The 27299-nt window shown below is 38.2% G+C and overlaps 1 protein-coding gene across 1 annotated transcript; it reads left to right on the top strand.

Annotated features, from left to right (window-relative positions):
• Positions 1–25: 25 nt before the first annotated feature.
• On the top strand, positions 26–26368 carry TRAPPC11 (trafficking protein particle complex subunit 11). The gene is made up of 29 exons (XM_009565682.2): positions 26–403; positions 2377–2546; positions 2976–3046; positions 3822–3936; positions 6036–6135; positions 6874–6947; positions 7167–7263; positions 8040–8173; positions 8476–8623; positions 9277–9370; positions 10713–10792; positions 10887–10965; positions 11055–11109; positions 12559–12704; positions 13636–13697; positions 13800–13932; positions 14612–14742; positions 15256–15411; positions 15919–16106; positions 16765–16913; positions 18406–18527; positions 19227–19346; positions 19685–19750; positions 19847–20003; positions 21537–21645; positions 22366–22457; positions 23329–23462; positions 23835–24002; positions 25416–26368. Exons 1-29 carry the CDS (start codon positions 200–202, stop codon positions 25458–25460), a joined length of 3399 nt encoding a protein of 1132 aa, XP_009563977.2. The 5' UTR covers positions 26–199; the 3' UTR covers positions 25461–26368.
• The last annotated feature ends 931 nt before the right edge of the window (positions 26369–27299 follow it).

Raw genomic sequence — 27299 nt, 5'->3', positions numbered from 1 at the left:
CGTCCTGGGCTGCGTCTCTTCCGGCTTCCCCGCGCGCGCCGCCGATTGGCCGCGCCGCCGCCCTTCCGAGGGGCGCTCCCACCGCATAGCTCCGGCCGCGGCGGAAAAGCGCTGGGAGACTCTCCCAGTAGCTTTCCCGGTGCCACCTCTGGTAGCATCGCCGGTGCCGTCCCGGTAGCGCCTCGGTGCCTCCCGCAGGATGACGCCGTCGCAGTGGGATTTCCCGGTGGAGCTGTGCTGCCGGCCCATGGCGTTCGTCACGCTGACCGGGCTGGACGTGGTGTACAACGCCGTGCACCGCGCTGTGTGGGACGCCTTCTGCGCCAACCGCAGGGCCGACCGCGTCCCCATCTCCTTCAAAGTCCTCCCCGGCGACCACGAGTACCCCAAGTGCAGGACCAAGGTACGAGCGCCCAGCCGGGCTTCTCTCCGGTGCCTCTGTCTCTGCTGCCGGAGAGGGAGGTGGGAGCGCGAGGTCTGCGAAGAACCAGAAGAGAAAGCTCCGTGGAGACCTTATAGCGACCTTCCAGTACCTGAAGGGGCTACAGGAAAGCTGGGGAGGCACTGCTCTCAAAGGCTTGTAGTGATAGGACGAGGGGCAATGGATATAAACTGGAGAGAGGCAGATTTAGACGAGACATAAGGAATAATTTCTTCACCATGAGAGTGGTGAGGCACTGGCACAGGTTGCCCAGGGAGGTTGTGGTTGCCCCATCCTTGAAGGTGTTCAAGGCCAGGTTGGATGGGGCCTTAGGCAGCCTAGTCTGGTGGGAGGTGACCCTGCCCATCGCAGGGGGTTTGGAACTGGATGACCTTTCAGGTCCCTTCCAACCCGAACTATGATTCTGTGAACTGTCAGGGCAGAGGGAAAGGCACAGGCATTGTGGTGGGATGGCGAACTGGGGTGCCTTGGCTCATTAGCAGGCAGCAGAGAAAACCAGGATAGGTTTCTTCTTTTAAGTAGTATCAATGGACTGAGGCCAATGGGATGAGGTTCAGCAAGGACAGGTGCTGAGTCCTGCACTTGGGACACAACAACCCCTTGCAGAGCTACAGGCTTGGGTAAGAGTGGTTGGAGAGGCACCTGGCGGAAGAGGGCCCAGGTGTGTTCAGCAACAGCAGACTGAACACGAGCCAGCAGTGTGCCCAGGTGGCCAAGAAGACCAGCAGCATCTTGGCTTGTATCATAAACAGCGTGGCCAGCAGGACCAGGGAGGTGATTGTCCCTCTGTACTCAGCACTGGTGAGGCCACACCTTTAATACCGTGTTCAGTTTTGGGCCCCTCACTACGAGAAAGACACTGAGGTCTTGGAGTCTGTCCAGAGAAGAGCAAGGAAGCTGGCCAAGGGGCTGGAGAACAAGTCTTATGAGGGTGGCTGAGGGAACTGGGGTTGTTTAGCCTGGAGAAGAGAAGGCTGAGAGCAGACCTTACTGCTGTCTACAACTACCTGAAAGGAGGTTGTAGAGAGGTGGGTGCTTGTCTCTTCTCCCAAGTGATGGGTGATAGGACAAGAGAGAATGGCATCAAGCTGTGTCAAGGGAAGTTTAGATTGAATATTAGGAAAAATTTGTTCACCGAAGGGGTTTTCAGGCACTGGAACAGACTGCCCAGAGAGGTGGTTGAGTCAGCATTCCTGTAGATATTTAAAAGTCAGGTAGATGAGGTGCTTGGGGACATGATTTGGAAGTAGCCAGGTATGGTTGAACTTGGTGATCTCGAAGGTCTTTTCCAACCTAATCGTTATATGATTCTATGAAATATTTGCTCTTCATTTACTCCACATTAAGGTACGTTTGTAAAATTTGAGCTTTAATAAAACTCAAGGTTTACATCTGTAGAAACAAGATATTTGAAATTGGCCTGCTCTGAAAAAACGTACAGCCTTTAACTAAGTGAAATGAAGCAGAAATAATATCTCTACATTCTGCTTTGCAATGGCAGTTACGAAGCAATGTCAGTGGGTTTAACCTGAGAAAAACTACATAATTGTGTGGTGTGGGCAAGGACCAAGATTATTAACCGAATTCTTCTGGCTCCAATTGTGAGCCCTTGAAAACCTGCCTTTTAAAATAAATCTAATTTTTCATAAAGATGCGTGAAACATGCTTCTGAACTTGACCTTTTTCTCCTGTCTACCCTGGAATCTGTTATTGCTTGTTGTTGATATTTCAGGCATCAGGTTTTGATGCCGGGGGATGCCAGGGAATGTCTTACTTGACAGGAAGCAAAGACTTGAGGGAAAAAATCTTTAAGGAAAGATGATCAAGCATATCTACATGTGACAAGAATGTAGAGGCAGTTCCTCTTCTTCTGCTATGCTAAGAGGCCACCAAATGGATTTGGTAGCTTGTTTTAATAACCTCAATGTTTTCAGAGGACATCCTATGAATGGTATATTCCAAAAGGAATCCTGAAGACTGGGTGGATGAACAAACACCTGAATTTAGTTCCAGCACTTGTCGTGGTGTTCTATGAACTAGACTGGGATGAGCCGCAATGGAAAGAAAAACAGTCGGAATGTGCTACTCGAGTTGAAATTGTCAGGTAGAGGTTTTTCATTTGGTTCATTAATGTATTACAAGCTAATGGTAAATGTGAATTGTGGAATCCTTTTTGCATTCTAAGCTATATATTATTTTTTGTTACATCCAAATTAAGAGGAACTTGAACTCTTCTTTTTGAAGTACTACTGCCAGTAAAGAAACTTTTAAAAACTGATTTCTTTTAAAAAGTCATTTGAGCAGCCCCAGAAATTTTGCTTGCTCAGCTCAGCACAATTATTCTGCCCCATATGAACAAAGAAGAGAGCACAGCATTCTGTTGATGATGCAGCATGTTGTTGTGTTTGGCTTACTTTCTTTTATAGCATTCTTTCAATGCTTCCATCTAGACTGGATTATCTTTTTTTCTGATTATTTACAAATAAGAAGTGAAAACTTGACACTATGCTGTGTTTTTTTTATTTTGTTTTAGGCAAAGTTTGCAGGGAAGAAACACGAAAGTTGCTGTAGTTTTGATTCAGAAAAAAACACCATTACCTCCAGGTACCAGAAGACTCTGTATACAGTTTGATAATCTCATTTTTCAGAAGACCTGATGGGCTGAGCTGACTTATCATTTGTCACGTAATCTGCAGTTCTCATGTGATGTCATCTATGTGCATTAAGTGTGCATTAAATACATTGTGACTGCTGGAAGATGCACAAATGGAAAGAATGCTCAAGGAAGTTGACTCTAAACAGTTGATCTTTAATCCTTAATTTATTCTTCTTCAGTCCAAGTCCATCTTTCGATACACAGTATCAAAAATTATTTGCTAGTACAGTACAGATGAGGTGCCTCCTTGTAAACAAGTTTCATTTTAAACCTTGCTTGATATCAAGAAAAGCTGTAAAAAGCAATGAGAACCTATAGGGAGGGTGCTTGATGCCTACATTTTGGAGTGAAGTGCGATACATTTTAACCTTGTCTTTCTGCGGAACTGCAGCTTCTAGTGTCTGAAAAACAGGATTTTGTTTTTTTTTTTTTCTATGTGCTTGTTTTTTTCTGGATGCTGTTGTATTTCTCAAGACACATCAGGATATTTAATTCTATGAGGCAGATGAAAAACTTGCATCATACTTGTAGGTTTTTACTAGCTAAGAAAGTTTCTGCAAGGTGTTCTGCTGAATGAAGCACGTAGTACTCTGAGAGAAGTAAGAAAGAATGTGGTCTTAGTTTTATCTGTATTAGATTTTTCCAAACCTTGTACTCATCAAGCTTTTGGAGGTAGTTTGGCATTGAAGCACTGCTTACTTGTGCTTTCCTTGACTTCACTAGGGGAAGATGTTATTGCGTCGGAGAGGGCAGCGGCTTTATGTAATGCTTGTGACCTTTCTGGAAAATCCCTCTTTGTACTTCCACACACTGATCATCTTGTTGGTTATATTATAAGGTAAGTGACTGTAAAACACTGTTTTGCTCTGTTTGCTAACGGAGAAGTTGAGTTGGTAAGTTGGGATGACTGCTTTGTGGCACGCTCGTTGTATAGTAGCTGTGAATTCTGTTCACTGGAATTCTTCGGTTATTTGTAACCTGATTGATAAATTCCACACAGCTCCCCTTTCTCTGTGAGGCTGAATAATGGCTGTCAGAGATGTCGCTTTTTAAGAAACATTATTAGATACCCCAAGATATTCCCTTCCTCAAGTTGGGTAAAGGAAAAGTGGGCTTTTCTGCCTCTGCAGTGGCTTTGGCTCTGCTGGTTTGGTATAATTTTCCCTACAAATATTCTGTTATGCGTAATTCTTAGCAAGTCTTTGCTTCCTGTCCCACCCTCCTGGCTCTGTAGCTGTCTTTATGCTGAGTGGCATTTATCTGGTTGCAAATATTGTGTCTTTGTCATTTTTACATTTTTTGTGCCTTTTGTTTAAATAGTTACAGGGCATACAGCTTCAAATAAACTTTGAAGCCTTTCAAAAACAGAACGGGGGAAGGATGACAATCTTCAAGGCCTGAAAAGAAAGGTTCAAACTAAAGCAAATTATCGTATATTAGGGATAGTTTTAATATTTCCAGGCGTCCTCAGTGAGAGGAGGAGTCATGATCAGAGAGATTAATTCTTCCTTCCTGCACCCTATTAATTTATATGTAAACAGTGAAGTTCTGGACACTAATCAATGTTCTTATTGTATCCATGCTGGTCATAAACAGCTACTAGAATTCATCAAAATAAAATAACAGTTACTTCTAGTTTTTCGTATTATGCTCAGACTAAAGAGGGAACGTCTACAGCATGTTAACAAACTTAAGCCTTTGCAAAGTGCGTATAGTTGAATTTTGATATGAGATTTACAATTGTTTCCAAGCTTGTTAGGTAGGGTTGTGTTATTGGGGATTAATAGCTCTTACTACTCATTTAAAAAAAAAACAACAAAACAAAACACAAACCAAACAACCAAATGTGATGTTTGAGCATATAATCATGTCTGATTTTCTGGTATTAATGTTTTTGGTTTGACATTTGTAATTGAGATTTCATAGTAGTAAAAGAGAATAAATTTTTGTTACCCCTTGGACTCAGTTATCCATAGGTTATCGCTATATACTTCTAAAATAAATATGATAGGTACACAATTTATCTTGTCTTCCTTTTGTGACTGAGCTTACAGCTAACAATTGCTGTCTGTTGGTCTGACCCATTGTTTTCATCACCATCCTCTCTGTTGTGTGGCGGGCAGAACACAAGTTGTGATCTGCCTTAGTCAAAGTCTGCAGCGATCTGTTCTTGTCCAAATCACAGAATTGGTATTTCATCCTTTATTTCCTGTGTATGTGAGTGCTATTGAATTTATTCCTATCCTGGATTCTGGTCTTGTTAGAGTTGATTTTACTTGTTATAATTTGATGATATAACATATACTTCTTATGTCCCCCTCAGTCTCATACTGTATTCAGTGTTCTGGGCCTCTTTGTCTTTCTCTTCTCCCCCTGTGACTTGCCATTGCTCTATTTATCTTGCAAACGCAAGTTTGACAGTTACCTCTGCAACCCAGGTAGCTGTTGATATTTGGACAGAATGATGAAATCTAGTCTGTTCCCTCATAATTTTATTTACTGCTCTTTTTCCTTCCTACTCCTTCCCTCACAGTCCAGCAAATAAGTTCTTGACCTGTTCGGACTTATTCCTGGAGCCTCTACAAAATTTGCTTGTTTTGGCCGAGGTGTGTCTGTTTTGTTGACTTGCAAAATCCTAACAGTTTATCCTCAGGCTTTCTCATTAAATACTAGAGACTGTTGTATGAGAAGTTAATCCGTAAAGCTCTTGAACCTACTCGTTCTACGTCGTCCTACCTCTGCGTAAGGCTTTTTGTGAACAGATTTTGTCTACAAACTCTTACCTGGTGTGATAACTTAAAGAAAATTTTAGTAATAACTCAAACTTTTCTTGACAACCTCAAAATGAACATAGTTAGAAGTACCTTATTCTGAAGTTCTTCAGATTGTTTGTATGTGGGAAAAACTTAGTGAAACTTATGATCAACTTTGTTGCAGGTTGGAAAATGCTTTCTATGAGCATGCACAAACTTACTACTATACAGAAATACGAAGAGTTAAATCTCATAAGGAATTCTTGAACAAGACCACTCATCAGGTAAAATTACCCTATTTTTTATATGCTCTGCAAGTTATAGTGAGTGCTAGAACTTAAGGGTGGTTTGCTGCTTAAACATTTTTAGTGCCCCCCCTTCCAACTTGAGAAGCTTCTTGCAGTGTAGAAAGTACATCTGGCTTTTTCTGCAACTTAAACTTTAATTTTAATTAGTTCTTTTTTCCTTATATTTGTCTTCCTCACATCTTGTTTAGAGGAGGACCCTATAGGAAAGGTGATTAAAAAAAAAAAAAAAAATCTAAATTTCTGTGTATAGCTTAACCTGTTTGAATGTAATATCCTAACAAATTGTGGGAAGTGCTTCCCTTAGAAGCTCAGAACTTAAACTTGCCCTTTATTTGGCTTTAACTTTTGCTTTTCAGTTTGTTAAATGTCTGCTCAGACACACAACATTATGTAGCAATTGCCATCTTTTCTCTCTTAGAAGCTGGGATCCATGTGGTGAGCTCCAAATGAACAATTGACACTGATGGAGAGATTTTGAGGTGGTAGCTGTTTCAAGGGTGAAAGGTTTAGAATAGATTAAATCTGTTGAAAGATTGCTGCTGTGTTATGGTTGCAGAGAGAACCATTATGAAACAGTTGCTTAGTCATTTTTTTGAATCAACTGCTGTATTATGTAAACCTCTGAATTTATCACCTCTATCTGCTTTGTAATAACAGGTAGATTCAAATGTTTATGAATGTTTGTGAATGATGTGCACTGGTTGTATTTTGCAGCTCTTATTTGTGAGGCACCAGTTCAAAATAGCATTTTTCAGCGAGCTGAAACAGGATACACAGAATGCTCTCAAGTAAGACTCATGTAATCTTCCCTCCACCTTTCTACCCCAAATTACTGCTAAAAGATAAATATATTTTCCCAAAGGCAAAATTATTTAAACACACAAATAAGGGGTTAGTTCTTCATTGGGAGGCACTGGTTGTAAGGCTGTTTTCTGCGGTCAGCAATCTTGTTCTTAAATTTCATTATCTTGTATGATTTAACTCTAATTTAAAGTATTCCTGCTTAGAAATTACAGAACTGCCTATAATCTTGTGCATGAATTAAGGGCTCATGAAACAAACATGCTGGAAATCAAGACCATGGCAGGATTTATAAACTACAAGGTAACAGATGTACTTCTAATCTTTGACAATCTTTACTTAAAAAACCAAGTTGATGCTTCTTCAATGTGTAAGGTCTAAAAGTTTCATTTTATTATGCATTGCTTTAAGGATGGATTAGAAACAGTTACTTGACTGTTATACTCAGACTTGCAAAACCTTCTGAATTCCACACAAAAGAAGGATTCTTAGCTGAGGTTTGGGAATGTCTTGAAGGATTTGAGTTCATTTGAGATGCAGTCATTTGAAAGACTAGTCTTGCTTTAACTCTCACTCTGTGGAGGGGGAGTGAAAACAAGGATTGCTTGATCCTTGAATATTTTTGTCCTCTTGCAAAGCTTAAGTAAGTATAGTTCAGTTACTGCTTATTAGGAGGGGGGAAGTAAGTCTAAGAATTAGGCCATACTCTTACGGTATTTTGGGAGACTTTTTGGCAAAACAAAGTCTTCAAAGATAATGATCTTCCTAGTGGCTCTGTGGTTCTGTCTTGAATTTGGCTGCGAGTTATGCAATCTTCCATTAATGACTTCGGGGGAGAAGGGGAAGAAAAATAACATTAGATGAAATAAAGGACCACATGGTTTCAGGTGTTGTACATTACGGTTTAGATTTATTTTTCTCCCTCTGTTTTCTATGCTGTTCAAGCTTTTCAGAAATAAGTAAAATTAGTTTGTTTGGGTTTGAGTGTGGCACTTTGGTTTGTTTGGGTTTTTTTTAAGCTAATACTTAGCAGCCTGACAGTTGTTTTTTTTTCCCCCTCTTATTTTGATTTCCTCTAGATCTGTCGCCTCTGTTTTCAGCATAATACTCCACTGGATGCAATTGCTCAGTTCAGGAAACATATTGACTTGTGCAAGAAAAAAATAGGAAGTGCAGAACTGGCTTTTGAGCATGCTGCCTGGATGTCTAAACAGTATGTTTTAGCTTAGTAATGCTTCTTGTTTAGTTCTTGTGAAGTTCACTGTTTTACTTGTCTAGGCAAGATACAAATTCTGAGCTTTCCTCTCGAGGAAGAGGCACACTTGGTCATTAAAAATGTATGCTGTTATTTTGCTTTGTCCTGATTATTCATTGCTTTTGCCTGGGAATGAACAGGGTATGTTCAGAGGAGTATCATCTGTCTTAAGACTAATCAGAACTTTTAATTGAAGTGTGTACCTTTTAGTTCAAATTGCTGTTCTGTACTTAATCTTGGTTATGAATTTTTTTTAATAGGTTTCAGGCTTTTGGTGACTTGTTTGATGAAGCGATTAAGCTGGGATTAACAGCAATTCAAACTCAGAATCCAGGTTTCTATTACCAGCAGGCAGCCTACTATGCTCAGGAACGGAAGCAACTAGCAATTATGCTTTGTAACCATGATGTAAGTTGGGAGGGGAGAAAGTGCTTTGAAAGTAACCACGTAGGAAATTAGTTAATGTTCTAGTCTCAAATGGTAGTGGAATAATCTGTAACATTTGTAAATGAAATCCATGGAAAAGGTATATGTTTTTCTGATTCTTACTAACATTACATGTATCTGTTACTCCAGAACAAATGTGTTAATGTTTGTTTTTATTACAAATAATTCTGACATTTTTTAAAAATAATTATTAAAAAAAAGTATAATTTCTGCATCTCTGGATGCTTGATTGAAAACTTACTCTTTTGGTTTTCCAGTGTATCTCTCTATCATTGCATCTTATAAATCATGAAATACAATGCATGTACACAAGAGCATTAGTATTGGGGTGTGTATGTAGGGGTTGTTTGGGTTCTTTTCTGACACTTGCCTGACAAAGTTTTGCATGGAAGATTGATCTTTGCAGTCAATCAGCTGCCCTCCTAATGTCCTAGTTATTTAAAAATATCTTTGTTCCTATTTGTGCTATTTATTTGTTGTTATTTATTTGTTGTTCTTTGATTACCTTGTTGGGTACGAGCATGTGCATGTGTATTGGAGCATCAGATCACTTTTAATGCTTTAAAATGAAACGTGGACCCTTCTTTTATAACTATATTTTTCTGAATTTATAGTCCTCTGTGATATATCCCAATCCGGATCCCCTGGAAACGCAAACTGGATTGCTTGACTTCTACGGGCAAAGACCATGGCGGCAGGGTATATTAAGTACGTTTGTGTCTTGTATCTGTGAAGTTCAGACAAACATCTTTAACTACCAATCCTGCCAGCTGACGGTGGGCATCAGCATGTAATCCGTTTTCCACTGAGACAGGCGCAGGGCTTGGACCTCATTCTGTTAGCTGTTGGTATGAGTTGAACAGGCATCAGCTAGAAGCACAGGAAGTGTTTGGTCTCTGTAACAAAGAGAAAAGGGAACCTCAGATTTGTGCAGGAGCAGGTCTTCGGCCAAGTTGCACAGGCAAAGCTGAAGCTCTGCTGCTCTTTTGTTTCTTGTTGCTGCTTGAGCTCCTTGTAGTCAGTGTGCTCCAGGAACACTGGGAAAAGAGCTCCTTGCAGTCAGTGCGCTCCTGGGAAAAGAAGGTGGAGAGAACTGGATACAGCAATATTAGCAATGTCCCTGAAGGCAACTGTTATAGATTCATCCTGCCATCCTTACTGGGTCTTGTCAACTGTACGTGGGAACTCATGACTTTTTCTTGTCTGAAAAAGGTTTTAGGATTTCTAAATGTATTGTGAGGATGCAATGACTAGATTTTAACCGAAGAAAGGAATTTGTAATTTTCCTGTTAAGGAGGATTTTTTCTCAAAATTCAGACTTTGAGTGTACGACTTTGAGCTATGTATGAATACGCATCCAGTTCTGAGATCTTCATTGTTTATGGTTTTAGTTTCCTTTGTCCCTCTCCATTTGATCTCCTGTTCTTTATTCTTTCAATATCCTTTGGGCTTTGCCACTTTATCACTGCACTCTTTTAAGAACTTTCTTTTACTGTAAATATAGTTCTGTCTAACCTCTTCAAGTGTTACTGTTTTAAAATTAGTTAGAATCTGCTGCCAAGGTTAAACAGTTTAAGATGAAGAGAAACGTTATCTGTTGAATATATTCAGTTCTTTTGGTTCCAGCAAGGGTTTATCGTCTTTAAATCCCTATACAATTCTTCATATGTTGGTGTTCTTTAGCAGTAAAGAAACGTAAGCTTGAATCCTTACTTGAGATCAGGTAGTAAAAGGGCTAGTAATTTGTATTAACATACGCATTTTTAAATGTTAATACATGCAGTCTAAAGACTAGGTTGTCTTACTGTAGTTTGCTCTTTTTAGGTAGCTTCAGATATACCCTCTTTTAGTCAAAAGGCAAGAATTTCCCTTCTAGAACGTGGAGACTGTATGAGTTGTTGAAGGGATACATCTGTCTCCTAGGCAACGGAATGTTTGAGTTTGAGTGTGCTTGAGTTGGAGCTTGCAGTGCACATGGCTCTCCTCATAAATGATTCCCTCTGGGTCTAGAAAAATTCCAATATCATGGATTTTTCATTGTCTTATGCAGGCTTTGATCTTTCTGATCCTGAAAAAGAGAAGATGGGGATTTTATCCCTACAGTTGAAGGAGAAACATGTCCTTCACTCGGTAAGTTGTATTGTCCAAAAACCCCACATCTGTTTTCTGACGTTATCGTAATGTTTGCCTGTATAATGATATCAGTAATGGTTTTATCTGTTAGGAGCTAATAATCACTTTGTTGAGTAATGCTGTCGCGCAGTTCAAGAAATACAAATGTCCAAGAATGAAAAGTCATTTGAGTGAGTATACATAATCAGAGGCATTTTTTTAAGTTAATTTCACAAAGTCTATAGTATTGATCTGGAACATCTCTTTTTCTTTTTATCAGTGGTTCAAATGGGAGAAGAATATTACTACGCTAAAGATTATGCCAAAGCTTTGAAGTGAGTACCCTCCATGATTGCTTCTTTCAAGCACTCTTCTTCTCACTGAGACCCTCTGTCTTATTGCTATGGAATAATGTTGGAAGCTCACCTAAGATGCTTCTGGTACCTAGATTTGAGCGAAGCACAAGATTTGGAGTCTACAAACTTTACTTAAGTAAAGCAAAACAGATAAGGTGTCAGTTATTAGAGTAGAAAAAGTTCCTGCTGTAAGCTGTTGTGGGAATTTGCTTTATCAGGCAAATACTATTTATTTCTAGCTGATAGATTTAGTGTACTTGCTTGCTCTCTCTTTCTCCCAGCAGTGATTTCTGCAACTTGCCTGCTACTGCAAGGAGAATATAGCTACACTTAATTACAGACTTTGTAGTTACAAAATTCAAAAAAATGGAAATGTAGCAGAGTTGAATTTTTCTTCATATACCAAGAAATTGGCACAGTAAATTATTTTTATTGGTATAGTTTTCTGCTATTGATGACCATGGAGCTAGGAAACCTTAGTGCTGAGCTACAGCTGCCATATCTTCTGAATGATATGTCTTATGCTTAGTTTCTTAACTTTGTATTTTTAAGGGGAAACAAAGTCAAGATCATGTTAAGTAGGAGTCCCACAGTGGTTTCATTTATTAGGTTTCAGGGATCACCCCATAAAGGGAGTACGTTTGAGGTAGAAGAGGTGTATTTACTGTTGTTATTGGCTGACTGGAAGCTCCCTGGAGGAGAAGATAGGTTAGGATAAGCAGACCAATTTGTATCAAGCCTAATTTTTGTATGAACAGACATTTCTTATTTATGTTTTGGTAGATTTTTTTCTGAAGTAGACAGAAACTAGTCTTCAATGGCTGAACAGATTTTAAAAGAAATTCACTTCTTTGCTTTGCTAATAATATCAAACATTGCTTGGTACTCAAGCTGTATTAAAGTGTGCAGTTTTGCTTGATGAAGATTGATGCATGTGTTATTTGTAGATCTTTGAAACCCTTGAACGAAGCAGGGGAGAGGAGGTAGGAGGGGAAAAAAAAAATCTCATCTTAAAGAACATTAGAATTCTTCAGTTTGGAAGGGGACTTTGTTGTGTGGGTTTTATTTGTTTTTTCTTAGAATTTACCACATACTTAACAGTAAAGCATATTTTTAATGCAATGCTGGACTAAGACTCTTCTGTCCAGTTCCCAATTTGCTCATTCTTTATGTGAAGGCAGATGAGTTTTCCTTTTGTTCTCTTGTGAAAGTTATTCCAGCCTGAAATAGAAAATGAATAGAATAAATGTGGTGCCTTACAATAATTTCATGCTGTTTTCAATAAATCATTGCTACGTGTAGGCAGTAGATTTAACTTTGATCTAGCTTTTGTATTAGTGAAGATGAATTTTGTATAATGAAACCAAATGCAAGCTTGTAAAAAAAATATTGGTGGGTATAACTTGTTTTTCTCTCAATGTGTTGCAGGCTCTTGGATTATGTTATGTGTGAATATCGCAGTGAAGGATGGTGGACTCTTCTGACTTCCATATTGACAACAGCTCTCAAATGTTCATATCTGATGGCCCAGCTAAAAGATTATATAACGTACTCTTTAGAGCTACTGGGTAGAGGTATTCTTTTAAGATATAAACTCAGCCCATAGAGAAAAATTAAAATACATGTATTTAGAAGTCTGACAAATCGTTGTCAGACAACAGTGCTTATGGTGCTTCAAATGACTCGACTACAAAATTACTGTATACCTGTGCTGAATTTGTACTACCTTCTCTCACATGCTGGAATTTGAATTTTCTTGCTGTTGTAGTATAAAATTGTGTCAGGATACCTTAGGCACAGAGCTTCATTTGAGACCGTTTAAATAATATAGCAGAAACTTCCTGACCTTTGTGATGTGGGGTGGCTGCTGGGTAGTAATGCAAGCACTCTGCTTCGTATAAAGTCTATTACTTGGCATTGCAGAAATAGTCCTTTTGTGTCCTAAATTGCTAATACCACTGTTAGGGTAGATGTAGTAAAAATGGGTCTGCATCTTCTGTAATGTAGCCAGGCCACTCCACTTTGTATTAAATAACAGCTGATGAGACAAACCCCCTTTCTTCATCTTCAAGAGAAGAGTGCTTGTTAGTCCTTTTTTTCCTTCCTGTCATATTCTCTAGTTGTTTCTAGTGTTATCCAAGCTTGCCTCTTTGCTGGTTCTAGAAATCTCTATTGTTTTGTCCAATTTTAAACATATATAAGAAGAGGCTATAGGTATTATTCTCTTAGAGTTTTTCTCCAATAAATTCGGAAACACTTGTCTAACCAAAAAATATTTTACTTGGTTCCAGTGGAATTAAGAGGAGACACTTAAAATGGGGGAAGTTCTGAAAACTGAATTAATCCTTCATTACTGGTAGATGGATGTTAGAATATTTTTTTCCCCTCCAGAATGTGTTTTTTTTAGGGATGCAATCTAAAGGAAAGATTTACTTGTGATTTTCTTTAAACTTAAAAGTAAGAGGACTTGTTTCTATCTTGTCATTTTATTTTTCTGCTTGCTAGCATCTACTCTTAAAGAAGATCAGAAATCTCGAATAGAAAAAAACCTGATAAAAGTTCTAATGGTAAGTGGTAGAATTCCTATTATGCTTTTAAATAGTCTTAAGAGTAGTCAGTTTTTTGTAACCTTCTTTTATTGTTGTTTATAATCTTCTATCTGGGTACAGAATGAAAGCCCTGATCCTGAACCTGACTGTGACGCTGCTGCTGTGAAAGCATCCCAAAAATTGTGGGCAGACCGTGTTTCTTTGGCTGGCAGTAATGTTTTTACAATAGAAGTCCAAGACTTTATACCATTTGGTAAGTAAAAGAACGAATTTACATGAGATTCTGTATTTCAATGTAGTTATATCTTGAAAATAACTCATTAAGAAAAAAATATAATGCACATATTAAAGCCAACAACACTGAAACTCTTGTTTCAGCACTGCTCTCTTCTTCATCTAAATCGGTAAGATAAGAAGTTGTGAAAGGAGTCAGTGATCTCTTATCCCAGTATGGATTCCTTAAGAAGAATCTTTTGAGCAGTCTTTTGAGGGGGAAGAATCTCTGAACTTCCAGCTGAGGCTACTTATGCCTTTAAACATGGTAGAAGTAGTAAGCCCTTGCTTTTTGAAGACTTCTGTCACTCTGGTGTGCATTGAAGTAGGATTCTAAAGGAAGAAGGCAGAATGTGTACAAAGTAATACTCCTTGTAGGAAGGGGACATGAGTGAGTGTTACCTACAAAAGAAGAGTATCGAACCGTACAGGATTATTTCTTTTTTTCTGCTGGATGTCTGCCTTTACTCTGCGAAGGTTTTGGTTAAGTGCTGAAAACTGATTTTCTGTGGCAATCTTAGCAGACCAATTTGTCTTGCTTATACTCTTAAAACTTTGATTTGTATATACAACTATTTCAAGAGTGTGCTTCTGGAATTTAATGTTTGTGTTTAACACCTACTTCTTGTTTTATGGTTGTTGTTGTTATTTAATTCTAGTGCAGTGCAAAGCAAAATTTCTTGCTCCTAGTTTTCACGTTGATGTTCCTGTGCAGTTTGATGTATACTTGAGAGCTGATTGTCCTCATCCTATCAGGTTTTCTAAGCTCTGCATCAGTTTCAATAATCAGGTAACTATGTTCTCTCTGACCTAGTGATAGAAGCTTATTACAAGAATAGGGTAATATCTATTAGTGTTTCTAAACATTTAAAAATCAAATCTTATTTCCAAAAATTCTATTAATACTCAAGTTGGAAAGGTTTTGGTATTTTTTATCTATCACTTTTGAGAAGTATACTGGTACTGTGATAACACCCCCAAATGCAGTTTGATTAGTTTGTCTCTCATATCTTTATTTTACTATGAAGCTCTCTGAAGTTTCAGAAGGATCCTTTTAATGTCTTATTTCTCTTTATGTTCTTGCATAAAGTTATGTTAATATAATGGATATCTTGTGTCAAAAGTTGTATTGTCATTACTTGCTAAGTCTGACTGCAGTGGTGTGAAAAGCTGCAAGAACCCATATAGTTTTATCTGATAATGAAGTCTTAACATTTGCTCTACTACTCTAACTCTACCGTTACTCTCTAAAGATGTCTTAAGTCTGGGTTTATTGATGTTTTTTGCCACTCCTCCATTCTAGGATTACAACCAATACTGTGTGGTAGAGGAAGCCTATCAAAAAAGTGGTGTTCTAGAACAGTCATCACAAGGAACAATGTGCTTAGTCCCTGGAAAAACGAGAAAGTTCACTTTCAAGTTTGTTGCAAAAACTGAAGATGTAGGAAAGAAGATAGAGGTTTGTCAGCTTGTTGCACACCTTTCTTACTGATGCTTACAAAGAACTCAAAATTACAAGGCTGTCTCTAATCTGGACCCAGTTACTAATGTCGTTGCAGTTCCAAATGTTGGAATTCTTGAAACTAAGTACCAAAAATGAATAAAACTTTGACAATACCAAAGCAAAAAATCATCACAAAAATTTAAGTATTGTTTCAGGTTTGTTTCTTTAAATATGTTCAATACATCCTTAAAAGAAAGGAAGGGTGAGGGTTGGTATAGCACTGTGGGAGCATAGGAAGCCTGAAAATACTTCACTGCACACACATGAGCATGGATACATTTCCCACTACTGTTTCATTAAATGAAATCCTGGGGTGGTGAGGTGTTTCAGCCTGCAAAGCTGCCAGAAGCTTTTTGGTGATATACAGGAACAATAAAGAACTGTATGTTGGATAGCCGCATTCTTACTGTAAGTGATCTGAAGACAAAGTTCCCATTGTGTGTTTAAATTTGTGTCTGTCAGATCACCTCTGTGGATTTGATTCTGGGAAGTGATTCTGGCCGATGCGTGATTCTGAACTGGCACGGAGGAGGTGGAGATGCTGCTTCATCTCAAGAAGCATTGCAGGCATCACGTTCCTTCAGGCGAAGGCCTAAGCTTCCAGATAATGAAGTGCACTGGGACAGTTTGACTATTCAGGCAAGCACTATGTGAGTAAAAAATATGTATGATATATCATTGTGAGTCTGCTGCAAAGTCCCAGTTGCCCTGCAGAGTTGCTGGGACTTCAATATGAGCCTCTTAATGTTTTTGCCTTACTGGGAATAAGATAGGTACCATCTTAATTCTTTAAGACTGAGGCTTCAGGAAGCTAGAACCACAGAAAAAAATTGCGCTCATCTCCGAGCATACCAAGTATGCTCTAATTCTCCCCTTCACCTGACTTTGCTTGGCAGACTTTTCCCAGATTTTTGTGCAAACTATGTGTCATTTTTCTCTTAAAAAAGCCATTGCACAAAGAAAGAATCCGTAAGAATCTGTATTGGGAAATAATTATCAATGAATAGGCTAGCACTAATTTAGATGTATTTAAAAGAATTAAATCCACTTACTGTTGGTGAAGGAAGTTGGTGAAGTTGGGGAAGTGCTTCTTTCTTTCCTGGCAGAACATCTGAAGCATTCACGCTTATTACTGGTTTCCAAACTGGTTTTATATCTGTTCCTGTCATGTTGCTTTTCAGGAATCTTGCATCGTCTAGTTGAATAGGCTACCTCTCTTAAGCAGCAGACAGTTTCAATCTCCTTTAAACTAAACTTAAAAACTTGTTATTTAAGAAACATACAATAACTGAGTCTTTTCTCTTAAAGGATTATTTCTAGAGTGCCAAACATTTCTGTTCAGCTCCGTCATGAACCTCCTGCCCTGACTAATGAAATGTATTGTTTGATTGTGACAGTCCAGTCACATGAGGAGACAGTGGCCAAAGATGTTAAGCTTACAGCAGGTTTAAAGCCAGGTATTTGGGGTTATTTTCTTTTAATCCAGCAGTCTCCTAATTGACTTCTTGTTCTTGACGCAGTGCAGAGAAAAATAAAGTAAATGGTTCTCCTGTAGTGATATAAGAGCCAAACCAAAGCGAAGGTTGGGAATGATGAGGTACTAGTGGTAAGAATCTAACAGTCCCATTAATTTATGGTTATCTTAGCCACTGCTTGTTGGTAGTGTTTACATGGCTATTTTCAAAAGTCTTTGAGTTTAAAAGAAAACATGGAAACTTTGGTGTTCCTTCCTAACTTTTAGGTAATTTGCTCATAATTATTTTTTTTCTTTTCCCAAGGGACAATTTTTTTTTTTTTCTTATCTAGCATCACACAGTGCTAGATAAATGTTTTTGAAGTATAGTCTTTTTGCGGGTGTTCTCCCTTATCCACCCTCATTTTTTTCTTCCCAGCTATGGACAGTGTGATTTGTTTTTTAAACCACTTCAAATCTAGTGAGTGGTGGTAGACAGTATTCCTTCAAAATAAAAGTTAAAAAACCAAGTATTTTGTTTGAGTCCTAGTTAACTATATCTAGTTATCGCTGATAGATTTCAAAATGTTAAGTACAAATGTTATAGTTTGTATGCCTATTTGTAGCAATTATCCTAAAAGTTAAAAATATTAAGCCACTAGCATAGAGGATGCAATACGTGCCATGTACTCTGAAATAGAACCACATTACCTGTAGTTGCACAGTCAGTGATGTGTTCTTTAAACTTATTTAATTGAATGTTTGGGCTTGGCTCCTAAAGCAGTGTTTAATAGTCTTCATTCCCCCTCCTTGATTTTGACTCTTAACATGTGATGTGCAAGGTCAATGTAGGCTTCCTGATTGTGTTAAGAGTACAATTGAAACTTGATATTTTATTTAAGGGGAAGGTTATATATTTCCACAATAGCAGCTCTTTGGCAAGATGTGGCTTGTTTTGCTTTGAAAATTATCCCAAGTGATTGCAGTAATGCCATTATTCTAGTCAACCTCTAACTGAAGAATGGTGTAATTTAACATCTATATATTTGGGGTTGCATATTTTCAACACAGATTTGGAAGAACGGTTTTTAAAAGAGGTCAAGTCATTAGGCCATTGTCTTGAAAACAGAAGAAGCACCAAACTGTAAAACTTGCATTTTACTTCATATAGAATACCAAGAAAAACTTTGACTTAATCATGTGGGTTTGTGTATAGTAGGGCACATCTAGATATGATTTTCGATATAATTTTTTTTTGGGCCTAAACAGATGAAACAAAAATCGTGCAGGATGTAATCCCTCCAAGCTATAAGACTTATGGTGGTGTCAAATCTATCCTCTGCTGGTACTTTTGAAAGCTTCCCTCAACCAATGCACAAGGAATTAACATTGTTTGTTTGCTTTTTTGAGATTAATATGATACTATTTTTAGTTTATTGCTTTCATGCTTCAATAATGTAAGCCTGTGCAAACATGAAGACTGTTTTTAATCCTAGGCCAAGATGCCAACTTGACTCAGAAAACTCAGGTGACTCTTCGTGAAACAGACGCATGTGATGACTCCTTTCCTGCGCTGCTGCCCGATATCCCTGTAGGAGACTTGCAGCCAGGGGAAAAGGTGAAGGCTTAAAACCTTCTTTCTAAGTTACAGTTAAGAAAATGAGGATCAACTAGTACAAGACTCTCATAAAAGGGCCTATGTTTAGTTTCAGGTATCTGAACAAGTAAATTAAATACTCGCAGAATATTTTACCTGCTGTTTACTTGTAGTTTAGTATTTCTTTAGCTAGATCCCATATTGGACTAAATTTGAGAGTAAGGTGTGTTGTGAGATTGATACAGCTGACATAAAAGAAATAAAATTAAGTTATTTTCAACTGTTAATTAAATGCTCTCGCTATTGGACAGTAGATGATAGCCAGTAAGCGTGATTCAACATGGTAGAGCATCAAACATGCAGATGTTGCACTGAACTGAAATTGTGACTAGAAAATTAGAAATTGGAGATATCATATATTTCATAGTAATGGCCCTTTTCTTGTGCTGTTAAGTAACACACAGTGATAGCAGAGCAACTGGAGCTGTGCTACTCTGGTTGAAAAGGTGTGCTGCATAATTAAGATTATGCATTGTAGGAGATTCTTTATGGTCAGAATAATATCTATTCTACTGTTGCCTTCTTGGACCGAGTAAGATGACAGCTTACAGCCTAATGTATTTTTACATTAGGTAAAATGTAAAAATTTTACCTAATTTTAGGTAAAATTTAGGTACCTAAATTTTGGGTATAGCTCATACTGTCGACTTTATTTTGCAGCTGGAAAAACCAATGTACATTCGTTGTGGAACAGTTGGTGCAAGGATGTTTCTGGTTTACGTTTCTTACTTAATCAACACTGTCGTTGAGGGAAAAGAAATCCTCTGCAAGTGTCATCGGGTAAGATGAAAAGATGCACCGATGGCTGGAGGTACATTAACAAAATAGAAGGAATGTTTTCAGTCTTAACTACAAGTCTCTTAGAAGCGTTTCTAGTAGCTAGAAAAAACGCCAAATCACCAGTGTGGTAGCCCAGCTTAGGGTGAGCGGTTTCATAAGTACAATCAGAGGAAAACCTTTCTATGTTTGTTCTTAAAAAATAACTACAGGTGTGTTCTGCCCTGGAGAGAGCTTCAATGATGATTATAAGTAACTTTGTTAGTAACCTTTGACATGAGTAGCCAGGTCTAAAACTGAATGTAACTTTTTCCTTCCCACCCCTTTCCTTGCTTATACAGGATGAAACTGTAACCATAGAAACTGTGTTTCCTTTTGATGTTGCTGTCAAATTTGTCTCTACAAAGGTATGCTTTGAAAAATTGTTGATGTTTCAGAATCCCATTACTTTCAGTGGTCACACCCAGTTTAGTTAAAGTCAGATCTCCTGTCTGTCTCAACAGCTGGAGCCCTTGGACAGAGTATTTGCAGATATACCGTTTTTACTGATGACGGACATCCTGAGTACCTCTCCTTGGCCTCTGACTATTGTAACCAGCCAGCTACAGCTGTCAGCTTCCATGACCCCAGTAGATCAACTGGAATCTTATGTGGAGAATGGTAGGTTTTCTTTGATTATCCTCTCTGTCAGGAGGGTACTTTTTGCATAAGTTGGGAGTAAGAAAGGGAGGACATTTTAAACAGCATTTGCTTATCAAACTAAAAGTAGAAAGAAGAAGGCTGCTTAATACTAGAGTTTCTTGCCAGAACACAGCTTAGACAGCAGTATTTTTCAAAATGTAGTTCTTCTTCACTGGATCAAGTAAACTTGAATGATAGATGGTCTAAATATAATAGACATAAGGGAAAGCATCTGGAAATAATTCTGATATGCAACTTGTTTGTGGACTATGAATAGTTTGTGGACCATGAACACTGTACCACGTGATTGCGGTGACATCTGAAGGCTAAAGTGATCCGTGTCAGTGATTGCATGCATGAAACTGAAAAATGGGAAGCTAGATAGGGTAGACTATAAACAACAGTTAGAAATAACCATCTTTTTTAATAGTAACATAATTTAATAACTTTTCACTTAAATGCAAAAAAAATTCCCTTATGAAGCTCAGCCTTCAAGAGCTCAGTATGTTGGTTTGAAAGTCAAATAAATGGAACACTTAGCAGTAGAGCTGATCCAAAATCTTCCTACAAAACATCGTCTTTATGCTTGCTCAGAGTTGTGAAAATGTGTGTATTCTTGGAATAAAATGAGGCGATCTGGATTGCTGCCAGATTGTGAGGCAGTTGTCCATCCACGTGTTCTTGGTCTTGCAAGACTGTAGTTCCTCTGTAGATTCAAGGGTTACCAGGCAAAAAGCAATTATTTCCCAGGTCCTTTAGTCCTCAAGCTGAGATTTCATCTTTAGCTCTGGCGCCTTGTGCTTCACAGCTTCTGACTGGTGCTCCTAAAGAGCTAATTCGCAGGAGGCAGGAACCCCCTCAGACACCAACTATTTAGCTGTCCATCCTTCAATTGATTTTTTTATTTTAACGTGTAAGACTTAATAAAGGTTAATTATTATTTTGAATGACTGAAATATTTTCTTAGTACTTCTTTAGAAATCATTAAGAGGAAAGTTACTTTTTTAAGAAAAGTCATTCATTTGCGGGCAAAAAAAAAAGAAAAAAGTGAAAGCTCAAAGCCAGTAGATTTTTTTCTTGCATTCCCTCTCTTCCCCACCTCTCATCCATTTGGGTAGAAGAGGAGAAATGTCTGTGTTCATTTTAAAACATGAGACATCTTATGTTGATGTCTTGGAATGTGCTGTTGGGGAACTGTAGAATTTGAATTGGCATAATTTTGCCTTGTTTGTGCATGAACTCTAATTTTGCAACAACTTCTTCCGTGTGTATGTGAAAGATCTTATGATGCTGTCCAGAATTCAACCGTTGTATTTGCATATGTCACCCATTTATATTATGGGATACTTCACAATCTTTATTGAATTTATATATGAAGCAAGTATAGTTTGCAAAGCACTTCAGAAGCCTTTCTAGCTGAATACTTGTGTTTTGTGTCAGATTGGATTTTTAGAATTGGTAAGTTCTGCAATAATGATTATGCTTTGATTTTAAACAAAATCTTGCTGATAGTTGTTTTACAGACAGGTGAGAGTGCCAGTGAGTGCTTTTGCCTCCGATGTCCTCCAGTTACCAATGCTAGTGGAGTGGCAACTGGATCTTACATAATTTCCTGGAAGAGGTAAGTGTTTCCTCTCCTCATCTAGGCCAAGAGATAAATTGGTTTGTTTCTCAGGGATGATAGTGAGCTGGAGTTTTTTGGGGGCTTTTAAGGTGGTTTTGGTTTGGGTTTTTTTGGTGGTTGTGCTTCATCCAAAGCACTGTGACAGGAACTGCCTAGACTTTAGACCTTACTAATGCTTAGCTTATTAGATTTTTGAATGAATACCTGTTTCACTTAGAAGATAAATATTACTTATAGTCTTAACGTTCCATGAAGCTTTTTTCCTTTGTAGTATCTTGGATCAATTACAGAGCTGTCTTGTCATGTTCCATGCTCTGTCTTCTCCAGTCATTAAATACTTCACTCGAGAAGACAAGTCAAAGGAATAGTTTTGTCATAGTATAAACTGTTTTAATGGGAAAACTGTTTTTGCATCCTCCACTGTAGGTATATGTATTCACTCAGTTGTCAAAGAGAAAGTTGATCTATATCTTCCTTCTAGTTTGCTTTTGTTTAGTTTTAGAGCTGTTGTTCTTCCTTGCCTTTTGCTATTTTGTCTCCATTATCTTTTGCTCGCTTCAACCAATCCAATGTAAGGATTTGGGTTTTTTCTTTCCACCACCAAAACTACTGTAACTTTAGTTTAGTCACATATAAGTAATGTTCTTTTGGTGTGCTCGCTTGATATTTCATATTGTATAACTTTCAAAATGGTCTGCATTTGACTCTTTACTACAGAAGTTCAGCTGTGGAAAGTGTCCCTGTTGTTAATACAGTCATCACTCTGCCGCATGTGATTGTAGAAAGCATTCCCCTCCATGTTAATGCAGGTAATACTAATTTGGCAAGGTATGTCCCAATTAGAATTTTTAGGACTGCCAAAGTTTTATAGCACCCAGAGCTTGCGTTTACTGTATCAAAAACCAGGAAACTGATGCTGGATATCATGGAGCTAGTGGAAGAAACTGTATCATCGCTTAGTCTGCCTCAAACATTGTTCCTCTCTTCCCCCTTCAATTCGAGGGAAGAGCTGGAGGGTGATTACAAATGTGTTCTCTTAAAAGCTGTCAATGGATCTTGTGTTACGTGGCAGCACAGTTACCTCTGCTGACACTGCCTTCCCAATAGATTTCTCTAGACGCTTATGGCAAGCATTGTTCCGTTCACCCACACCCTGGCTGTGTCCCAGGAAAGAGAGCGTGGAGAATTGGAGCTGCTTGGGGGCAGGTGAACTGTTTCCCTTCTGGCACTTCACCCGCACAAGAAGCGGAGGGAGAGAGTGGTGTGCTCACTGAACACACAAAATTCTTATGCTTTCCTCAGTTCAGTTTGGTTTGTACTGAGATTCTTCCACCATCCTTCCCCATATTTTGATGGAGATTCCCGATGGTATCTAATACGGTTTTAGTAAGCTGAAAATAACCAGCAGCAACCAAAGTCTGACTTCAGTAGTGTTCTTGGACAGTGTTAATAGTCGGGGTTTTGTAGCTAGATGCTGAACTGTTACTAAAAAGCTGTAATGAAGTTGTGTTCTGTTCTTCAATTTTTTTTTCTGAAAAATCTTGCCAGAAAAGCTTTAGGTTCCTAGTTATTGTATGTTGTGTTTTCTTTATTAAGACTTTTTGCTGCTTTTCACAATGAACTTTGTGTGAAACTTAAAAAATGCGTTTTGTATTTGAAATTACTTGTTTTTTTCCAAAGATCTGCCATCGTTTGGTCGAGTCCGAGAATCCCTACCTGTCAGATACCACCTGCAAAACAAAACCAACTTAGTCCAGGATGTGGAGGTGTCAGTGGAACCCAGTGATGCCTTCATGTTCTCTGGCCTTAAGCAGGTACAAAATTTGCACATCTGCTGATCCTGCTGGTTGATCTGATAGTGAAGGATACATTGATTAGGCTTACCACCGATGGGCAGAGACAACAAACTCACTGTTTTTCAGATGTTTAAAGTATGGTAAATTCTGTCTGGAAGAATGCATGGATGCAGGCTCTTTAAAGAAGAGCTAACTGGAAGCATGACTAGAAGCCATTTGTCATCTTGTTTATGGGTAACATAGTGCTACAGTACCGAAGTAACAGTTTAACTAGAATAAGAATGTAATCTCATTCTTTACAACTTCAGAAAGTAAACTGTGCAAGTAGAAAATAAACAGAGCACTGCTTTTGGTCACTTATCTATTTTTGTGACTTTTTTCTTTTTGAAGATCCGATTAAGAATTCTTCCTGGCACACAGCAGGAAATGTTATATAACTTCTATCCTCTGATGGCTGGATATCAGCAGTTACCCTCTCTTCATGTTAACTTGCTGCGATTCCCAAACTTCACTAATCAGTTGCTCAGGCGATTCATACCAACACACATTTTTGTAAAGGTAAGACTGAGAAGTTCTTTGTGTTTGAAGATGCCCCATGGGGCTGCTGGATTCCTGGGGACCTGCTCCAGCTCTGTTCTAAGCTGAGGGTTTCTAAGCAGACTAAAATGGTTCACTTGCAATAGTTATTTGCTTGGAAGAGTCTTGGGTTGTGTGTTGGTGTCATCAACCAAAATCCTTAGAAAATCTGTTTTAAGTGCAACAGGTATTTTTTTACAATTAGATGAACTAGCTGAATGTGCTTAACCTGTCCCTGTTATTCTGTCTTACTCTGTAAAATGAGTTTTAAAGTTCTTTGTATTTTGAGTACAATGAAGTGAGATAAATAAATACTTTAACACTGTAATTTGTAGCACTCCTGAAAAAGTGTTTGAGCAACTGATCTGACTAGGTCCAGAAAGTAGTGTAGCATGCCATGCCTCCCTAACTTCTAAAACATTCTCTCAGTGAATCCCTCGGTCTAGTTTTCTTTTCTTAAACAGTGCAACTCTAAAGACAATTCAGTTATGTCACGAAAAACAAATCACAGGCTCCTTTTGAAATTTTAAGAATCATTTAAATCCAGTTGCCCAAATCAATGCTTTCACGTTGCACTACTGCTGTCTCCAGAACATTGTATTCACTTTTTTTAATCAGACTCTTAATAAGCAAGGATCCTGAAGAGTTTGTTTATATGACTTGAGATGGACTTGTTCAGACATCTATAATCCTGTTTCCAGGAAACAGGCCTGGCGTTCTTTCAATTTTCTTTTAGCCAAAAGAGATAGGCAGAATTTACTTTTTACATATGCTGTCAATCAGTTGCTCTTCTAGATTGGTTGTCAAGATGTCCTCCTAAGTTAATACAAAAGGCTTTTTTCCTCAAAAGCATGGTGTTCTCAACACTTCTGTGGAAACTCTCAGAAATCAGAATTATTTGCTTTTGCAAAGGCTGTCAGGACCTCAAAAAACCTTATTGTAAGGATGACTTTTCTTTAAAACTTCCTCTTTGCTCTCTCCCATCTCTAGTGGTTCTTCTTAAAATTCCTCCAAGAAACTGTCAGTCTTATTCCTGTTTTATGCATTGATAATTAGCAGCTCTTTATACTGCGCTAATACTTTGTACTCTGATCAGCCAGGCCTTGTGCTAAGCTGTCCAAATGTGTGTGGAAGTGCTCTTGGCACAATGGGGCAGTTAAGGAGTTGAGGCCTTTAGCAAGTACTCACTGGGGCAAACTGAAATGTAGGTTGGATGTCCTCTATGTTTGTGCTGTTATTGGAAACCATTAGATAGGTTTAAGGATAGATTTAATGCATGCTTGTGTGTTAGAGCTACATTGATGGATACATTGTTTTGCAAAGTGAGTTTCCTACTAGCCTTAGTCTTTGGCACATTTGTTTGGGGTTTTTAGTTCCTTCTTTATTTTCTTAAAGCCTCAGGGTCGTCAAGCAGACGATAACTCGATTGCAGCTGCATGACTTCGAGACCTGTACCTCTGCACTTAACGAAGATGGGATGTTGCACAGAATATGTGACACTCGCTTTGGAAACATGGCTTTGATCAAATGATAAGAATTAAATGTTGTTTTTAAATTGCATCTCTTAGCAGAACTAATGTTTTAAAAAAGCCTGGTCTTTTGTGGACCTTCTTTAAGGAATAAACATATGGGGGAAACTCGGTGCTTTATTTAACAGGAACTTTCTTTTGAAGTTAACTTTGAATGTCAACTCTTAGAAGTATTATTAAGGCCTATTAAGTGTCTTGAGTATTTAAGTGAAGAAATGCTAATTCATTTGACCAAAACCAAAAGACATTTTCATGATTAACAGTAAGTTGAAGTGCAAAGTTCATACTTACTGAGATTTACAAGGTTGAGAATTATCATCCTTTAAGATTTGTTCTGTACTTCTTGGGTTAAGGGCAGAAGAGAGTGTGCAGTAGCACAGCAAACTACATATAGTGACATTGTACTGTTGGAATTGAGTGGCTTACTAGGTCTTCAAAACCATAAATCTAAAAGACGCTTTGTCCTGGGTAAGCCATACATCTGAATTTGAATTCAGCAACAGGTAGTCTTATGGACAGAGGTGCATTCATAAGAGCTGGACTATCCAACCTGAAGCTGATATGGTTTTGGACTACTTTTACACACAGCTTCTGGATTAAAGAGATGTCTTGGTAGCCTCATGCTGTGGGAATTTAAAAATAATGGGCATCCTACTGTTGTACAGCTTGGGATGAACTGGTGTTTAAAATACAGTAAATCATGTATATAAAAAAAAATGCATTGTGAAAATTTCAGTTGTTTAACTTTCTAAATGATTACATTTTGATTGCTCGGGAAATACCTTATTTATTGTCAAAGTGAAGTTCTAATAAACAGCTTGTAACAGAAACTCTTCTGAAAGTGTGTCCTTAATTGCATTGTTTTCACAGCTGTTGTTTCGTAACTCTGGTCTGTCTTGTGGGCTGATACATTCAGTTATGGCACTGAAGTCCAAAATAACAGCTGTAACATTTGGAGAGAAGCACTGGAGAAGCATGTAAACGTTCCTTAACAGTGAAAGGACTGTAAGCTAATTGGCAATCCTGAAAAATATGCGTGAGCATATACAGCTTTTTCATGGACTGTGGATATAGTTATATTATGAGGTTTTTCAGTTTATAAAGAAGGAAAAGATGATGAGTGACAAACCACGGTGGAAAGAACAAATGAAACCTTCCTTATTATTTTCTTAAAAGTCATGAATTCAGTGGTAGTCATGGAATAGGTATCTTATCTCCTTTAAGAGTGGAAAATGTATTTCATTTCCAGGTTGGTTTTTTTTCCCTTGAAGTAGCCACTCAGATTACAGCAACTCTGGCACCTCTGCTGCTGCTTCTCAAAAGACAAGTTGGTGCAAGTGGTGTAAGTGTTTGGTGGAGAAGTGGGGGTGCCTTCCCCCGACCCCAAAACAGTATAGGGGCAAAATAGTGATTTGTATTCCTTTGACAAAGGGGAGAGCATAGAATGCTTTTGTGGTTAAAATGGTCCTGAAGTCTGACCTGAATTGTGTAACTAGATATCTATTTTCCATTTTAAGTAGTAAAAGTAGAAACTCTATAAAATAATACAGAAATACAGAAACTTTTCTCGCACTATGGGGAAAAAAAATTACTTGCTACTTTGCCATAGTTGCAGTGTCTGGTGTTTGTCATTCACAAATTCTTTCTTGTTTTGTGTGCTCTTATTGTAGCTGTAAGAACTGCAAGGCAAAGACTTCTGTCTTAGTTGTCTGTACAGCACTAGGCACACCTTTTATGCTTTGTAATGACT

Source organism: Cuculus canorus, chromosome 4 (assembly GCF_017976375.1).
Source record: "Cuculus canorus isolate bCucCan1 chromosome 4, bCucCan1.pri, whole genome shotgun sequence".
NCBI classification, from domain to species: domain Eukaryota; kingdom Metazoa; phylum Chordata; class Aves; order Cuculiformes; family Cuculidae; genus Cuculus; species Cuculus canorus.
Note: the sequence above shows the minus strand (reverse complement) of the source record. Positions and strands in the feature narration are given on the sequence as shown.